The sequence below is a fragment of the Panicum virgatum genome, chromosome 7N (assembly GCF_016808335.1).
Source record: "Panicum virgatum strain AP13 chromosome 7N, P.virgatum_v5, whole genome shotgun sequence".
Taxonomy (NCBI): domain Eukaryota; kingdom Viridiplantae; phylum Streptophyta; class Magnoliopsida; order Poales; family Poaceae; genus Panicum; species Panicum virgatum.
In genome coordinates, this window is record NC_053151.1 from 31,398,798 (window position 1) to 31,415,209 (window position 16,412).

General features: G+C 44.7%; 3 protein-coding genes across 8 annotated transcripts; all 3 read right to left on the reverse strand.

Annotated features, from left to right (window-relative positions):
• On the reverse strand, positions 1-4,604 carry LOC120683706 (ruBisCO large subunit-binding protein subunit beta, chloroplastic-like). 6 transcript variants are annotated; one of them, XR_005678885.1, is made up of 13 exons: positions 3,949-4,586; positions 3,448-3,585; positions 3,214-3,309; positions 2,861-3,103; positions 2,038-2,272; positions 1,800-1,969; positions 1,608-1,685; positions 1,430-1,501; positions 1,238-1,304; positions 953-1,045; positions 688-780; positions 439-589; positions 4-349 (listed from the first exon to the last, which is right to left on the reverse strand). XR_005678885.1 is itself a non-coding variant. In XM_039965800.1 (13 exons), exons 1-13 carry the CDS (start codon positions 4,216-4,218, stop codon positions 330-332), a joined length of 1,752 nt encoding a protein of 583 aa, XP_039821734.1. In that variant the 5' UTR covers positions 4,219-4,587; the 3' UTR covers positions 16-329. The 6 variants fall into 6 exon arrangements, 2 of the variants coding, with proteins under 2 accessions (XP_039821734.1, XP_039821733.1); XM_039965800.1 differs by having other exon boundaries at positions 16-349; positions 1,238-1,345; positions 3,229-3,309; positions 3,949-4,587; XM_039965799.1 differs by having other exon boundaries at positions 42-349; positions 1,238-1,345; positions 3,949-4,604.
• Positions 4,605-7,512: 2,908 nt separating this feature from the next.
• LOC120683707 lies at positions 7,513-10,524 on the reverse strand. Its single transcript, XM_039965801.1, has 2 exons — positions 7,969-10,524; positions 7,513-7,861 (listed from the first exon to the last, which is right to left on the reverse strand). Exons 1-2 carry the CDS (start codon positions 8,843-8,845, stop codon positions 7,815-7,817), a joined length of 924 nt encoding a protein of 307 aa, XP_039821735.1. The 5' UTR covers positions 8,846-10,524; the 3' UTR covers positions 7,513-7,814.
• Positions 10,494-12,272, reverse strand: LOC120683708 (chaperonin 60 subunit beta 4, chloroplastic-like). Its single transcript, XM_039965802.1, has 4 exons — positions 11,625-12,272; positions 11,124-11,261; positions 10,890-10,985; positions 10,494-10,779 (listed from the first exon to the last, which is right to left on the reverse strand). The coding sequence occupies exons 1-4, from the start codon at positions 11,892-11,894 to the stop codon at positions 10,519-10,521; spliced, it is 765 nt and encodes a 254-aa protein (XP_039821736.1). The 5' UTR covers positions 11,895-12,272; the 3' UTR covers positions 10,494-10,518.
• Positions 12,273-16,412: the final 4,140 nt, after the last annotated feature.

Below are 16,412 nucleotides of genomic sequence, written 5' to 3' on the forward strand. Positions count from 1 at the left end.
TGGTCAACCAAACTGTGTAGATTATGTGAGTTTTCTACTCATTTTATAAATATACATAAGTATTTGAGGAATTTGCTAGAAATATTTACAAAATGAGTAGCAACTCTGGTCGTACAATGCAACTTATGTGAACAATCTAAACCGACTCGAGCTATTTACATAGCTAGCCTCCCCCAAAGAAGATAAACATATCCACAGAGTGTGGGAGGAGATAAGAATATCAATTGAAATTTCCAGCATTCTCTTCTCTATTACATGCATTTTTTGCAAAAGAATTTCGTCCATGTAGTTTTTGTCATATTGAGGTCAATCTGTGGAAATGAAGCTTGCTACACTCGAATACCTGAAACTGAAAACATAGCAGTAAACTAAGCTAATTAAGTTTGACATTCAGATCGATGAAAATGTACCTTCGCTATATGAAGGTTCAAGAATTACCTGAGGCAGGTATTGGGGGGATCAAGCTCCTAGGTGGCATTGGGGGCCTTATTCGAATTGGTTTGCTTTCTTTTGCCTCAACAATCACCACATCAGAAGTGAGAAAAGACTTTGCAACCACAGCAGCATGCTCAATGCAACATCTCACAACCTGGTGATATTTGGGAGTGTGAGAAGATATACTCCATCATTCGTATAGTCCAAGATGACAGAGATGATTTAAGATGTCTATGACTATTTGTCTACAACCTTTGATGGATCCAGTATTCCAGCAGCCATCAAGTCCTCATAGCGGTTCGTGGCAGCATTGTAACCATAATTTGTGTTGTCATTCAATAACACCTTTTAAGAGCAACAATCAAACACAAGTTAGATCCAGATGATGAGTAGTTCAGAAAAATTTGCGTGCACAGTTATATGGTGCACTTGCATGGTGTCATCTGCATATTTGTGGACACAAAATTATGCATAGCATGTACTGTAACTGATAGAGCTACAGGTGCAGCTAACAAACCTTTTCAACGACAAAATTACCATTCATCCCCGCATTGTTTGCTATCAGTGAGGTAGGGTAACTCAAGGCTTGCTTGAAGATGTCAGCACCAATCTAAACAAGGATAATACAAATCTGAGTCAAGACATATCCATTGCATTGGAACAAGCAACGGAACAATATACCTGGACAACCACTGCTGCAAAACAGAGTTACACAAGTAGAGGTCGACGTACTGCTAATATCTCAACTTACAAATATTTCATTAAATACCCTTTTACTCAAATACAAGTAATAAAGTATGACCTTTTGCTCTATATTATCCAATGATGATTCCTTGGTTGCGTCAATCTTCTTTGATAATCTTAGTAGGCTACATCCACCACCAATTACAACACCTTCCTCAATAGCTGCCTGAATTATATAAAAAACAATTGTTCGAAACTGTATTTACCGAACCACACATGATACACGTGTAGATTGAATTAATCAAGGTACCCTAGTTGCATTAAGAGCATCTTCAATTCTCAGCTTCTTATCTTTCATCTCAATGACTGTCTGAGCACCAACCTGCAATTAGCATCGTCCCGAAATATAATTTCAAATTCTGACATTCCAATGGCAAAATTGATACCCCTAAATGTTTTGAGTGGTGAACTAAAACAACATGTGGTACCTGGATGATTGCAATTCCACCACATAACCTTGCTATCCTCTCACCCAATATTTTCTTGTTGTACCTTTCCTTTGAGTTCTGAGAGTTAACAATTAAAAGATTAAAAGATATAATTTTATCCAGAAAAAGTGAAGCATACAGAGGACACAAAGTCACATGGGCACTTGCATGTTTCGACTGGAATAACTATACCTCAATTTGTCCTTTTATCATAGCAACTCTTTTCTCAACTGCATGACGAGTGCTTCCATCAGTAACAATTAGTGTTGAATCTTTCCTGATAACCACCTTAGAAGCAGAACCCAGAACCTCTTTTCCTGCCTTTTCCAATGAATATGCCATGTCATCCCTCACTACTGTACCTGAAAACCAACAAGAATTTGTTGGTGACTGGAATTGCATTGGTTCGACTGACGACTGAATTCCATACCTCCCGTCATGACTGCAACATCTTCCAAGCATTGAGTCTTTTGCTCCCCAAAAGAGAAGGCCTTAACTGCTGCAACCTTAATTGTCCCTTTCAGCTTGTTTTTTATCAAATCAGCCATTGCTGTTTCTTCCACATCCTCAGCAACTATTAATAATGGATAATTTTCTTTGACAGCACTATCCAGTATCCTTATAATTTCACTAGCATCAGTAATTTTCTTGTCAACCAATAGAATCTACAAAAAGAAAAAAAAAACTTCTACTCATTCTGCAGACCAATAGTGTATAACGGGTAACTTATGTTAGAGTCTAGGATCAACACTGTGTACGGATCGAGCGGGATTTCTTTCTCTTTTCTATGATTCTGAGTACAAGAGATCCTAGATCTACGGAAATACATAGAGAGAAAGAGAGTAGAGAAACCTTCGGCGCCACCAGAGGAGTTTGAGCCGGCCATCCCTTGTTCGCTGATGGAGATCCGCTCAAAGGCGGCGACGAGTGACGCAGTGAGGTCGATGCAGGGGCGACGGTGTCGAGGACGGTAGCAGCGACGGCTAGACGGAGTCGACTGCAGCGGCGGCGGATTCCCACTGCTCCAGCGCCCCCTAGTAGATCGGCTTAGGGTTTCTGTGGGTGAGGGTGTAGGCGGCACGGCGAACCTCGTGCCGTGTGCCGCCGGCCCCTCACCCCTTTTATTTTGGCGCTGTGCAGCGGGGGCCCACCAACCATTAAGGGTTGGACGCCCCCGATCAGGGCGCGGTTTAAGGGCCTAATAGGCCGTTGGGCCTATTAGGAAGGAGATCAACCTAACAACTTGCCCTTACCTTACAGTCTGTGAACTCCACCGTCATATTTGCACGATCAGTAACAAAGTAGGGCGAGAGGTAACCACGTTCAAATTGCATTCCTTCAACAACATCCAGACTGTTTTCGGTGCCTCTTCCATTTTCAATTCTCACCATTCCTTTTCTACCTACTCTTTGAAAAGCATCAGAAATCATATTTCCAACAGCATAATCATTTCCTGCGCTAACTGCAGCCACATGTGCAAGTTCATGGTCTTCAATCTACATGACAACATGTCACACAATTAAGTTTCAAAAAACATGTCACACAATTCTAAGATATCTTTACAATGGAAATGCAAAAGAATACTTAGATAAACTTAAGAACATACCTCCCGTGACATTACTCTGAGTTCAGACACCAAAGCGGCAGCAGTCTTCTCAATACCACGTGCAACCTGAACTGGGTTGATTCCTGCTGCAAGAACCTACTTTACGAAACAATCATAAGAAGCAATGCAGGTTCAGGATTCAGAATTTTAATATGAGCGAATTCATTCCTTGTTATTCCCTGTTACCATACTTCACATTGTAGAAAACTAGAACAAGGTAAGAGGTGGGCATACCTTCATTCCTTCAGCAATCAGGCCTCGAGCAAGGATTATGGAAGTGGTACAACCATCTCCTGCAATATCATTGGTCCTTGCACCAGCCTGCCTGACCAGCTTCACTCCAAGATTTTCTAATGGATCCTCCAATTCGATCTTCAAGAACATAATTAGATTGATATGTTCAGGCCTTGAAAGTTGTGTGACATGCTCAGGGAAGAATGATAAGCAAGCTCATACAGTAGTGTCAGAAACCGACAACAATAGCAAAATGCATTTTCCCACTTATGTTACTAGCTTACTGCAGAACAATGAGCACAGTAAAAAAGGGTCTACTATTGCAGTAAAATAAGATAATCGAGAATTGAACAGAAACCACTGGAGTGAACAACACGTTTAACGTTTTATGGCTTCATCTGAGTGCACCCAATCCAGATTCCAGTGAAACTGACACTGACAATCTTGGGAGGGTCATACCCATACTGCAGGAAAAGTTCATGTTGGGAAGCATGGCATTACCTCCTTAAGGACGGTCTCCCCATCGTTGACAATCTTGGGAGGGCCATACTTGTTGCCAAGCACCACGTTCCTCCCATTGGGCCCCAGGGTGACCCCCACCAACCGCGCCACCAGGTCCACCCCGGCCTGGAGCTTCTTGGTAGCGGAGAGGTCGCGGTTGAAGTGCAGGTCCTTGTACACCGGCATCGGCGCCGGCTTCTTGGGAGGGGAGAAGGGCAGCGTCGGGGGCTTCATGGACAGGGGAGAGGACGGAGGCGCCATTCTTGACATGTTTCTTCCACCCAGCTAGAAGGCGGCGGCGGTCACTGGACAGAGGTGGAGTGGATAAGAGGCTGCGAGCTCTTCCGCGATGCGGGGATCGATTCCGCTGCTCCACCCTTGCCACAGCAAAGGACGAGCAGAGGCCGCACCTGGTGCTAGATGTATCGATCTACAGTCTTGCAGCCGGGAGGAATCGGGGCCGGGGGAGCGGGCAAGTGGAGGAGGAGGCGCTGCCGCCGGGGGCGACAAGCGCCGCCCGGAGCTGGAGGAACCTGGAGCTGGAGGAGCGGAGGTCAGTAGCTGAGCGGATAAGAGGTCGGGTATTTCGGTTGAGCGTTCGGTTATCGGTTACCCTACCCACTCCGAGCCGGAGCATGAGAGCGTGGCGCCGGGGCGGGAGGCGAAATCGTGAAAGGAATGTAGATATGCCGTTGCGCCTCTGAAAATATCTCTTTTTGTTCCGGTGTGGCGGTGTCTCCTCTCCGGCCATTCCTTCCCGTTGGGTGGCGATGATGATCGTCGTCGTCTACCGGACGCCGAGGCGAGGCAACAAGCGTTGCAGGCTTGCAGGAGAAATAGGCCGTGAAAGGCCGGGCCGTAGCGTGGGGCGGAGGGGCATTCTTAGGCCCACCATGCTGCCCGTCAGAAAAAGAGGATGCTGAAGTGGGCTGGAACTGGCCCAACTTCTTGTTGCCACAAATTCAGCATACATCGTCGATGATGCAGTGACGCTTTGTTTGGAGCTTTTCCACGATATAGCTCCTCCTGCAAGTGTGAACACATAACCGGACGTGGACTTTCGGTCATCGATGTCCCCCGCAAAATCCGCATCTGAGTACCCTTCTATCTCTAGGGAATCGGATTTTCTGTATGTCAGCATGAGGCCTTTTGTGCCTTGCACATAACGTAATGCTTTCTTTACCATAATCCAGTGTGCCTGTCCTGGATTACTCTGATATCTGCCAAGTATCCCGGTAACAAAAGCTAAGTCAGGGCGTGTACAAACTTGAGCATACTGTATGCTTCCTACAGCTGAAGCATATGGAACCGCTTTCATTTGATCGATCTCATACTGGTTCCTGGGACATTGAAATTTCCCAAATCTATCGCCCTTGACTATTGGAGCAGGTGAAGGCTTGCACATATGCATACTGTATTTCTTTAGAACTTTTTCTAAGTATGTCTTTTGTGACAGTCCTAATACCCCCTTTGTTCTATCTCGGTGAATTTCAATTCCCAAAACAAATGAAGCTTCACCGAGATCTTTCATATCAAAATTTGAGGACAAGAATTTCTTTGTCTCCAGTAGCAGACCAACATCACTACTAGCAAGTAGAATGTCATCCACATATAGGATCAGGAAAATAAATTTTCCACTTCAGAACTTTGCATAAATGCAATTGTCCTCCTCATTTTCTTTAAAACCAAATTTTCTTATGGTTTCATCAAACTTTAAATACCACTGTCTAGAGGCTTGTTTTAATCCATAAATGGATTTCTTTAAGCGACACCCCATATGTTCTTTTCCTTTCATGATAAAACCTTTTGGTTGTGCCATATAAACATTTTCATACAAATCTCCGTTAAGGAATGCCGTCTTTACATCCATCTGATGTAACTCTAAGTCATAATGTGCCACCAATGCCATTATAATTCTGAAGGAATCTTTACACGAAACCGGAGAAAAAGTTTCGTTATAGTCTATCCCTTCTCTTTGTGTAAAGCCTTTTGCCACGAGTCGTGCTTTGAACCTTTCTATATTCCCTTTGGAGTCATGTTTTATCTTGTAAACCCATTTACAGCCTACTGTTTTGGCTCCTTTAGGAATTTCCTCTAAGTCCCAAACACCATTGGAACTCATTGATTTCATCTCATCTTTCATAGCTTCCAGCCATTTGGATGAGTGAATACTTCTCATGGCTTCTTCATATGAAGCGGGATCACCCTCCATATGAACCTCTTCTGTATTATAAACTTCATAGTCGCTAGAAATAGCCGACCTTCTTTCTCTTTGTGACCTTCTAAGGGCCACTGCTTGTGGCACATTTCGTGCCTCAACTTCTGGCACATTTTCCATAAGGGGCTGTAGCACCTCCTCCTCATGTCCAACCACGGGTTCAGGCGGTTCCTGGATGACAGGTTCCAAACCTTCGCTTACTGTTGGTATGGGTGGAGTTGCGACAGGTGTTGACACCGTAATAACTGGAATAGTTGGCGCAGCAACAACCGAAGAAGGTACTGACGTCACTATTTCAGGAACTTTTGGTGCAGCATCAACAGGTAGTGAGAAAAATGGCTCTTGAATCATAGGAGTAGGCACATACACCCGCTTCTCCTCAAGGTCAATTTCTCTAGGTACCATGCTCCCCCTGATCATTTCACTTTCTAGAAAGACAGCATGTCTCGTTTCTACAAACTTTGTATGTCTGTCTGGGCAGTAGAAACGAAAACCTTTCGACTTTTCAGGATAGCCTATAAAGTGGCAGCTTACAGTTTTGGAATCCAGTTTTCCAATATTTGGATTAAACACTTTAGCCTCAGCTGGGCTCCCCCAGACCCGTAGGTGAGTCAGTGAGGGTTCTCTTCCTGTCCATAGCTCATACGGTGTTTTGGGCACTGATTTGCTTGGCACTCTGTTGAGAATATGGATGGCGGTTTTCAACGCCTCCATCCACAGACTCAATGGCAATGAAGAATAACTCATCATACTGCGCACCATATCCATTAGTGTACGGTTGCGCCTTTCAGCTACTCCATTTTGCTGAGGCTCCCCCGGTGTAGAGTATTGGGCAACTATACCATTTTCCTGTAAAAAACTCGCAAAAGGTCCAGGAACTTGTCCATAAGGGGTATGTCGACCGTAGTACTCCCCTCCACGGTCTGATCTTACTATTTTAATCCTTTTGTCAAGCTGATTTTCAACCTCAGCTTTGAATATTTTAAATTTATCCAATGCTTCAGATCTTTCTTTAATTGGATAAATGTAACCATAGCGGGAGTAATCGTCTGTGAATGTTATGAACGAATCATAGCCATCCACACTTTTCACAGGAAACGGTCCACATATATCAGTGTGAATTATTTCTAACGTTCCTGCACTTCGTTTGGCACCCTTTTTAATTTGCTTTACTAATTTTCCTTTAATGCATTCAACGCATTGTTCAAGATCAGAGAACTCTAGTTGTGGAAGAATTTCACTTTTCACTAATCTTTCAATTCTCCCCCTCGAAATATGGCCTAAACGACAGTGCCAAAATTTCGATGAAGTATCTTGAGTTCTCTTTCTTTTCTTTGTTTCTTTCTCTGACAAGGATTTATTCACATTCACATTACATACAGAATGCACTTTATCACGCATAGATAATAAATAAAGATCATTGTAAAGGACAGCATCACCAATACAATTATTATCAAACCATAGTTCACATTTGCCATTCGCAAAATGACAACCAAAACCATCTGTGTCTAAGCGTGATACACTGATCAAGTTTCTTTGAAGCGAAGGAACAAATAAAACATCTTTTAATACAAGCATGAAACCATTAACTAGCTCAATGGAGACATCGCCAACAGCTTCAACATCTGCTTGTACTCCGTTCGCGACTTTAATGTGTCTTTCGCTTCTTTGCGTAGTCCTTGTCGAACGGAATCCCTGTAAAGAATTTGCAACATGCACAGTTGCACCAGAATCAATCCACCAAGTAGATTTAGAAAACTTTAAATATAGGGATTCATTAACAAATGAAATTACATTCTCACCATTCTTTGCCATTATCATCTTTAAATAAGCGGGACAATCTGCTTTGCGATGCCCCTTGTCAAAACAGTGGAAGCACTCATCTTGAGCTGGAGTGCGTTGTTGCTGACACTGTTGCTGATACTTCTGTGGCATAGGGGCTTTGTCTTTAGCTTTAGAGGAAGAAGCAGCTTGGAAAGGCCTTTTCTTGTTATTATGCACAAAATTGACAGACCCACCATTCTGTTTCTTGAGTCTATCTTCCTCTTGTGCACACATTGCAATTGCCTTTTCCATGTTCCACTTCTCTGGCTGTGAGTTATAGTTTACAACGAACGTTGCAAACTCTTTTGGCAGAGAGGCGAACACCAGGTGCACCATAAACTCTTCTTTGAGATCCAAGTCCATTGGTTTGAGCTTGGAGTTCAAAGCACACATCCCCATGATATGATCTCTTATCGTACCGGCATTGGCATAGTACCTTTTTGTGACCAACTGCTCTATTATCTGTGTAGCATAAGTCTTTGAAGAACCAGTAAACTGATTCTTTATCTTTGCAAGGTATTCTGCAGCTGAATCACACTCTCCAATTGAACCCAAAATGTTAGGATCAATTGTGTTCTTTATAACTGCCACACATTTCTTGTTGGCGTTGTTCCACTTTGTCTTTTCGAGATCATAAGCCATCTTTAAGGGAGCATAGTCCCTTTGCTTTTTCTGCCACTCAGCATCAGTGTCAGAATCTCCTCTCACTGGAGCCGGTGGCTCAGTGGGCTTTGGAGTGGTGATTATCTCATCCAATTCTCCACAGACGAAAGCAAGATCAACCTTCTTGATCCATTCGCCATAGTTATCTCCTTTTAAAGTCGGGATGTGACTGATGAATCCCATCAAGTTCATCCCCGCTGAAAATTTCAAAAAATAGTGAGAACATAATAACAATAATTGTATGTAAAATTCCAACGTTGGTCAAAATAGAACATACAACTGTTTATGCAATTAAATCTATATCACCGTTGGGCAGAAATAGAAATAAATGCACAAAAACTATGAAATTACAGTATTGTAACTAACAACGTTGGTCAGAAAATTAACAATACCATAATCCTTAAAATAAGCTTTTAACCATGATCTTAAACTTTAATTGTCTCGTTGGTTCGAATTAAAGTATAAAAGCAACTATATAATCTTAGCAGCGGAAACATGTAGGAATTTCTATTTCCAGAAGCAAAACTATAAACTTTTATCTCTAAACAATAAACACGTTGGTGCGAAATTGAATAGAGATCAAACTATAATCAAAACTATTGAAATTGCTTCTGGAAAAATAGAAAAAACATTAAAACTAAGCACTGTTCAGGCGGCCCAGAAGCGAAACGGCCCGCGGCCTGCTCGGGCATTTTTCCTTGGGCCCGAGGCCCGACAGCCAACGGCCGGGCCGCCGAATCGGCCCGCCGCGGTGTCTCCTCCCCCCCGCCCGCATGGGCCGCCTGCCGGCCCAGGAGGCGAGGCGCGATCTGGACCGTCGATCTTGATCGAACGGCCGTCCGCGCGTTTCGCCGGATCAAAACCGACGACGACGCGGCGTCCCTCAAACCCTAGCTCATTCTTTCCCTCCCCTTTCTCTCTCCTCGAAACGGAGGCGACGGCCGCTGGCCTTGGTGGCCCGGCGGAGTGGGCAGGGCGGCGCCACCGCGGCTTGCTCGCCGGCGCGCGCGCTCGCCGGTGGGTGAGCGCGCCACCGTCGAGCTCGCCATGGATGGCGCCAGGCTCTCGAGCCCCGCATGCGCAACCCCAGCGTCCCGGAGCGGCAAGCGGCGGCTTCTCTGTGCCGAGATGTCCGGCGAGCGGCGGCGCAAACGCGTCCCGCGTACCGGCGGCGGCAGTGACACGCGGACCAGGTAGGCCCCGCGCCTTTTCACCTCTAGGGTTAGGGTTAGGGTTACGACTTTTCTTTTCTTTTTCGATTTGCATCGAATTGCTTTTCTGAGTCTTGATTCTTTTGATTCGTGACCGAATCTACACTTCCCATCTCGATCTACACTTAGTGTAGGCCTCTGATACCAATGTTAGAGTCTAGGATCAACACTGTGTACGGATCGAGCGGGATTTCTTTCTCTTTTCTATGATTCTGAGTACAAGAGATCCTAGATCTACGGAAATACATAGAGAGAAAGAGAGTAGAGAAACCTTCGGCGCCACCAGAGGAGTTTGAGCCGGCCATCCCTTGTTCGCTGATGGAGATCCGCTCAAAGGCGGCGACGAGTGACGCAGTGAGGTCGATGCAGGGGCGACGGTGTCGAGGACGGTAGCAGCGACGGCTAGACGGAGTCGACTGCAGCGGCGGCGGATTCCCACTGCTCCAGCGCCCCCTAGTAGATCGGCTTAGGGTTTCTGTGGGTGAGGGTGTAGGCGGCACGGCGAACCTCGTGCCGTGTGCCGCCGGCCCCTCACCCCTTTTATTTTGGCGCTGTGCAGCGGGGGCCCACCAACCATTAAGGGTTGGACGCCCCCGATCAGGGCGCGGTTTAAGGGCCTAATAGGCCGTTGGGCCTATTAGGAAGGAGATCAACCTAACAACTTGCCCTTACCTTACAGTCTGTGAACTCCACCGTCATATTTGCACGATCAGTAACAAAGTAGGGCGAGAGGTAACCACGTTCAAATTGCATTCCTTCAACAACATCCAGACTGTTTTCGGTGCCTCTTCCATTTTCAATTCTCACCATTCCTTTTCTACCTACTCTTTGAAAAGCATCAGAAATCATATTTCCAACAGCATAATCATTTCCTGCGCTAACTGCAGCCACATGTGCAAGTTCATGGTCTTCAATCTACATGACAACATGTCACACAATTAAGTTTCAAAAAACATGTCACACAATTCTAAGATATCTTTACAATGGAAATGCAAAAGAATACTTAGATAAACTTAAGAACATACCTCCCGTGACATTACTCTGAGTTCAGACACCAAAGCGGCAGCAGTCTTCTCAATACCACGTGCAACCTGAACTGGGTTGATTCCTGCTGCAAGAACCTACTTTACGAAACAATCATAAGAAGCAATGCAGGTTCAGGATTCAGAATTTTAATATGAGCGAATTCATTCCTTGTTATTCCCTGTTACCATACTTCACATTGTAGAAAACTAGAACAAGGTAAGAGGTGGGCATACCTTCATTCCTTCAGCAATCAGGCCTCGAGCAAGGATTATGGAAGTGGTACAACCATCTCCTGCAATATCATTGGTCCTTGCACCAGCCTGCCTGACCAGCTTCACTCCAAGATTTTCTAATGGATCCTCCAATTCGATCTTCAAGAACATAATTAGATTGATATGTTCAGGCCTTGAAAGTTGTGTGACATGCTCAGGGAAGAATGATAAGCAAGCTCATACAGTAGTGTCAGAAACCGACAACAATAGCAAAATGCATTTTCCCACTTATGTTACTAGCTTACTGCAGAACAATGAGCACAGTAAAAAAGGGTCTACTATTGCAGTAAAATAAGATAATCGAGAATTGAACAGAAACCACTGGAGTGAACAACACGTTTAACGTTTTATGGCTTCATCTGAGTGCACCCAATCCAGATTCCAGTGAAACTGACACTGACAATCTTGGGAGGGTCATACCCATACTGCAGGAAAAGTTCATGTTGGGAAGCATGGCATTACCTCCTTAAGGACGGTCTCCCCATCGTTGACAATCTTGGGAGGGCCATACTTGTTGCCAAGCACCACGTTCCTCCCATTGGGCCCCAGGGTGACCCCCACCAACCGCGCCACCAGGTCCACCCCGGCCTGGAGCTTCTTGGTAGCGGAGAGGTCGCGGTTGAAGTGCAGGTCCTTGTACACCGGCATCGGCGCCGGCTTCTTGGGAGGGGAGAAGGGCAGCGTCGGGGGCTTCATGGACAGGGGAGAGGACGGAGGCGCCATTCTTGACATGTTTCTTCCACCCAGCTAGAAGGCGGCGGCGGTCACTGGACAGAGGTGGAGTGGATAAGAGGCTGCGAGCTCTTCCGCGATGCGGGGATCGATTCCGCTGCTCCACCCTTGCCACAGCAAAGGACGAGCAGAGGCCGCACCTGGTGCTAGATGTATCGATCTACAGTCTTGCAGCCGGGAGGAATCGGGGCCGGGGGAGCGGGCAAGTGGAGGAGGAGGCGCTGCCGCCGGGGGCGACAAGCGCCGCCCGGAGCTGGAGGAACCTGGAGCTGGAGGAGCGGAGGTCAGTAGCTGAGCGGATAAGAGGTCGGGTATTTCGGTTGAGCGTTCGGTTATCGGTTACCCTACCCACTCCGAGCCGGAGCATGAGAGCGTGGCGCCGGGGCGGGAGGCGAAATCGTGAAAGGAATGTAGATATGCCGTTGCGCCTCTGAAAATATCTCTTTTTGTTCCGGTGTGGCGGTGTCTCCTCTCCGGCCATTCCTTCCCGTTGGGTGGCGATGATGATCGTCGTCGTCTACCGGACGCCGAGGCGAGGCAACAAGCGTTGCAGGCTTGCTAAATAGGCCGTGAAAGGCCGGGCCGTAGCGTGGGGGCGGAGGGGGCGTTTTTTTATATATATTTTTGAAAATCGTTTTTTACAAAAATATATTTTCGGTTTTATAATTTACAGTTTTGTACCCCTACCGTCCGGCTGCGGAGCGGCCGGCCCCCTGCCGCCCTCCTGCCGGGCGGTAGGGACCTCAATGTAAATAAAATTTACATTTAATCGCATTTTGGCCCCTGGGGGAGCCTGCCGCCCCCTGCCGTAGGGGCGGCCCTTCGGGCCTAACTTTGCCTATCTTATCTTTGTCATCACTTGAACCTAAAAGTCTGAGAATGATCATCTTAACAATCATATTAGTCCAAGTGTTATGTGTGTCATCAATCGCCAAAACAATATATTGAAATATGGCATGAGAGGCCATTTTCGCTACAGTGATGATACTTACTGACTTCCTACTTTGATAACAACAATTAATTCTCAGTCCATACAAGTGATGGACACCCACCTTATCAACCTCACGGAGGGACCCAGTTTAGTACCATGGCACCAGCTGTAGGGATGTCATTTCAACCAACACAGGCACCACCACGACCTTTCGGTAAACATATAGTCCATATCTTAATTTCAATTAATTTTGGTATGAAGTCTAATTCCTTTTGCATTTACATATAGGATCACAACACTTATATGATGCGGGGCCTTCTTCGTATTACCCTATGGCGACAGCAGAAGGAATGTAAGGTAAATACCTAATCCATAGCCCGAATTTATCATGTTCTTCTTATTTCTATGAATATTTTAGATAATTTGAACGGTTTACAGGATCACACAACCAGCTTTCTGATATGGGTCCTTCTTCGTATCCACCACCAACAGGTACGTATGATGAATATATACCCAAATAGATGACTTATAAGATGATGATTAAGATATCTTAATTGCTACTACATAGGGGCCACACAAGATACGTTTGAGGCGAACTTCGAAGACTGGAGTCGGTTATTTTCTACACCTAACCAACAGGCCGATCCTACCTTCCAGACACATGTGGCCACCGGACGTCCAGGTAGAGACATAGGGCCTCCAGACCGACACACCTACCCTACAGACCACGTCCACGCACAGCGTAAAAGAGGTCGACATGGCCGGGGTGGTTAGGAGGTGTTTCTAGTTATTTCTGTATTTTTGTTATGGACATGTCATCATGTTATACTTATTTCGTTCTTATGCATCACCTATTTCATTCTCAGTTGCGTATGTGTATGAATTACTAAGTTATACTTTTCATATTCATCTACTTTACTAACGGTTTTTATTTCTATCCAAAATATCTAAAATCACATCTAATACCGCACTGCACGTTCATTTGCGGTGAGGAGGGGTCTGCCGCCCCCCTGCTGGGCGGCAGTTACCCACCTACCGCCCCGCCAGTGGGCGGCGGGTACCTGCCGCCCGGCAGGGGGGCGGCAGGCTCCCCAGGGGCCAAAATGCGATTAAATGTAAATTTTATTTACATTGAGGTCCCTACCGCCGGCAAGAGGGCGGCAGGGGCCGGCCGCCCCGCAGCCGGGCGGTAGGGGTACAAAACTGTAAACTATAAAACAAAAAATATATTTCTGTAAAAAATAATTTTCAAAAATATAAAAATAAAAAAACGCGGGCGGAGGGGCATTCTTAGGCCCACCATGCTGCCCGTCAGAAAAAGAGGATGCTGAAGCGGGCTGGAACTGGCCCAACTGCTTTGGTGGCGCACGTCGAAATTGGCCCCAAATCTGCCCCTGGTTGATCTAAGGGCGCGTTTAGTTCCCAAAAATTTTCACTTCGAAATTTGTGCCTATCCCTTTGGACACGTGTATGGAGTACTAAATGTAGTTAAACAATAAAAATAATTGCACAGTTTGGATGTACACGGCGAGATGAATCTTTTGAGCCTAATTAGTGCATGATTAGCCATAAGTGCATGATTAGCCATAAGTGCTACAGTAACCCACTTGTACTAATGATGCGGTCAAAGACCTCAAAAGATTCGTCTCGCGGTTTCCAGGTGAGTTCTGAAATTAGTTTTTTAATTAATGTCCGGAAAATCCTCCCGACATCTGGTCAAACTGTTGATTTGACAACCAAAATTTTTTGGTTTGGGAACTAAACGCACCCTAAAAAAAATCCACCCATGGTTTGATTTACATTTGTCTGTTTGCCTTATTTTTATAAAAAAATCGTAAAATCTGGTTTAATTTCACAGAGTTCATTTTAGCTCACAAATATATGAAACTAGTTTTTTTTTCTAAAATCATGCTCTATTTATAGTGTCCAGTTAAAAATTATTTAGATCCTTGGATAGCCTTAAATTTTTTTTTTTTTGCTAAAAGTTGGTTCTGTTATTTATTGTAAGTTGTCTCAACCTACTTATTATCATCTCCTGTATCGTTTGAGGCTCAACTTCAACGAGCTAAATGAGCCGAGTTGAAGTTGACTTTCATTAAAAATGCTTATTTTTAATTTGGAAATAAAGTATCGTAATCAAAGAATTTTTTAAAGATCTAATGACTCCTAACTAGGAACAGAAGATAGAACATGGTTTTAGAATAAAGTATGAAATTGCTTTTTTCATATTTTTAGCTAAAAGAAATTTTAGATTTCTACTATGAAACTAGATTTAGGATTTTTAATTGCATATATTTTCTAAGAAAAAAATATTTTTCTAACTACTTTTTGATAAAGTCCAGTTGACCACCTCGAACTATCAACACGGTCTAATTTACCCCCCCCCCCAGCGGACGCGGTGCTACGTGGGACCGCAGATATAATGTCACATCATTGAAACCATCTTTCAAAACCACTAACATAGTAAATTGAACGGTTTCAATAGTCGGAGGTTTTGAATATCCGGTTTTTCTGTTGAGGGGCATAAATCAAATTGTGTTGATAGTTGAGGGGGTGAAAGGACTTTTTCCTTTTTTTAGTGTATATGTATTCATTAACTCCCATCGACTTTTACGGGCCTGTTTGGTAATTGGTAGAACCAATCTGATTCCGATACCTATTGAGCATTGACGTAGACAATGCGGTTGGGCCCGACCATTTGATATGAGGCATAAGAGCAATTCCAACAGATTGATCTTCCCTTTTCTTCTTTCCACTTTTTCTCAATATAGGGGATTGATGTTGAAAAAACCTACTCCAGTTCATTGATTTTTCATCTCCCTTTCCCCTTTATTTTTTCTCAATCCCCAATAATTTCTCTCCAATCCCCAATAGAAAGGGGAGACATCACATCTCCCTTTCCATATAGAAAGGGAGAAAAATCAATCTGCTAGAGCACTTCTTCCATATATATTAAAATTAAAAAAGAGGATTTCCCTATATAGTGAGAAAGGGGAAAGGGGAAAGGGGAAGATCAATCTGTTGGAGTTGCTCTAAGGCCTCCTCCAACAGGGGTGACACCGCTGGCTGAAATACTATTTTATTCGATGAACAATATAAAAAAGAATCTCGCTAGCGATGAATTAATCACCTATCTCATGCATCTTCCGCTCTCACATGCACGCTTCACAAAGCTCTCTACGCCATTTTCTCGTCACTTCGCTCCGCCTCTCTCCTCCATGTCCGCCAGCGACGTCGCCACTCCTTTGGAGGAGACCTAATTGGATCTGGCACTCGCAATCCAAATGGTTAAGGTCAACTTGTTGTGTGGGCCCGAATTGAATAAAACAACAATGATCAATATTTGCCATTCGTACCATGTTTCCTTGCTATTTTCATGAACGAAGCAACAATAATTAATACGAGCTGCAAAATACTATGATTTGTCCTCTCAACTGAATTCTGGCCAATCCAAGCACCTTCTAGTTCTAGGCCCTTATGGCCTTATCGTTTGCCTCTGGTTTGGAAACTACTAGAAGCCGAGTGCACAACCGTCCAGGCGTTGCTGAGTCGATGCTCTTCCCGTATCTCTCTAGCCCCTTCCATGC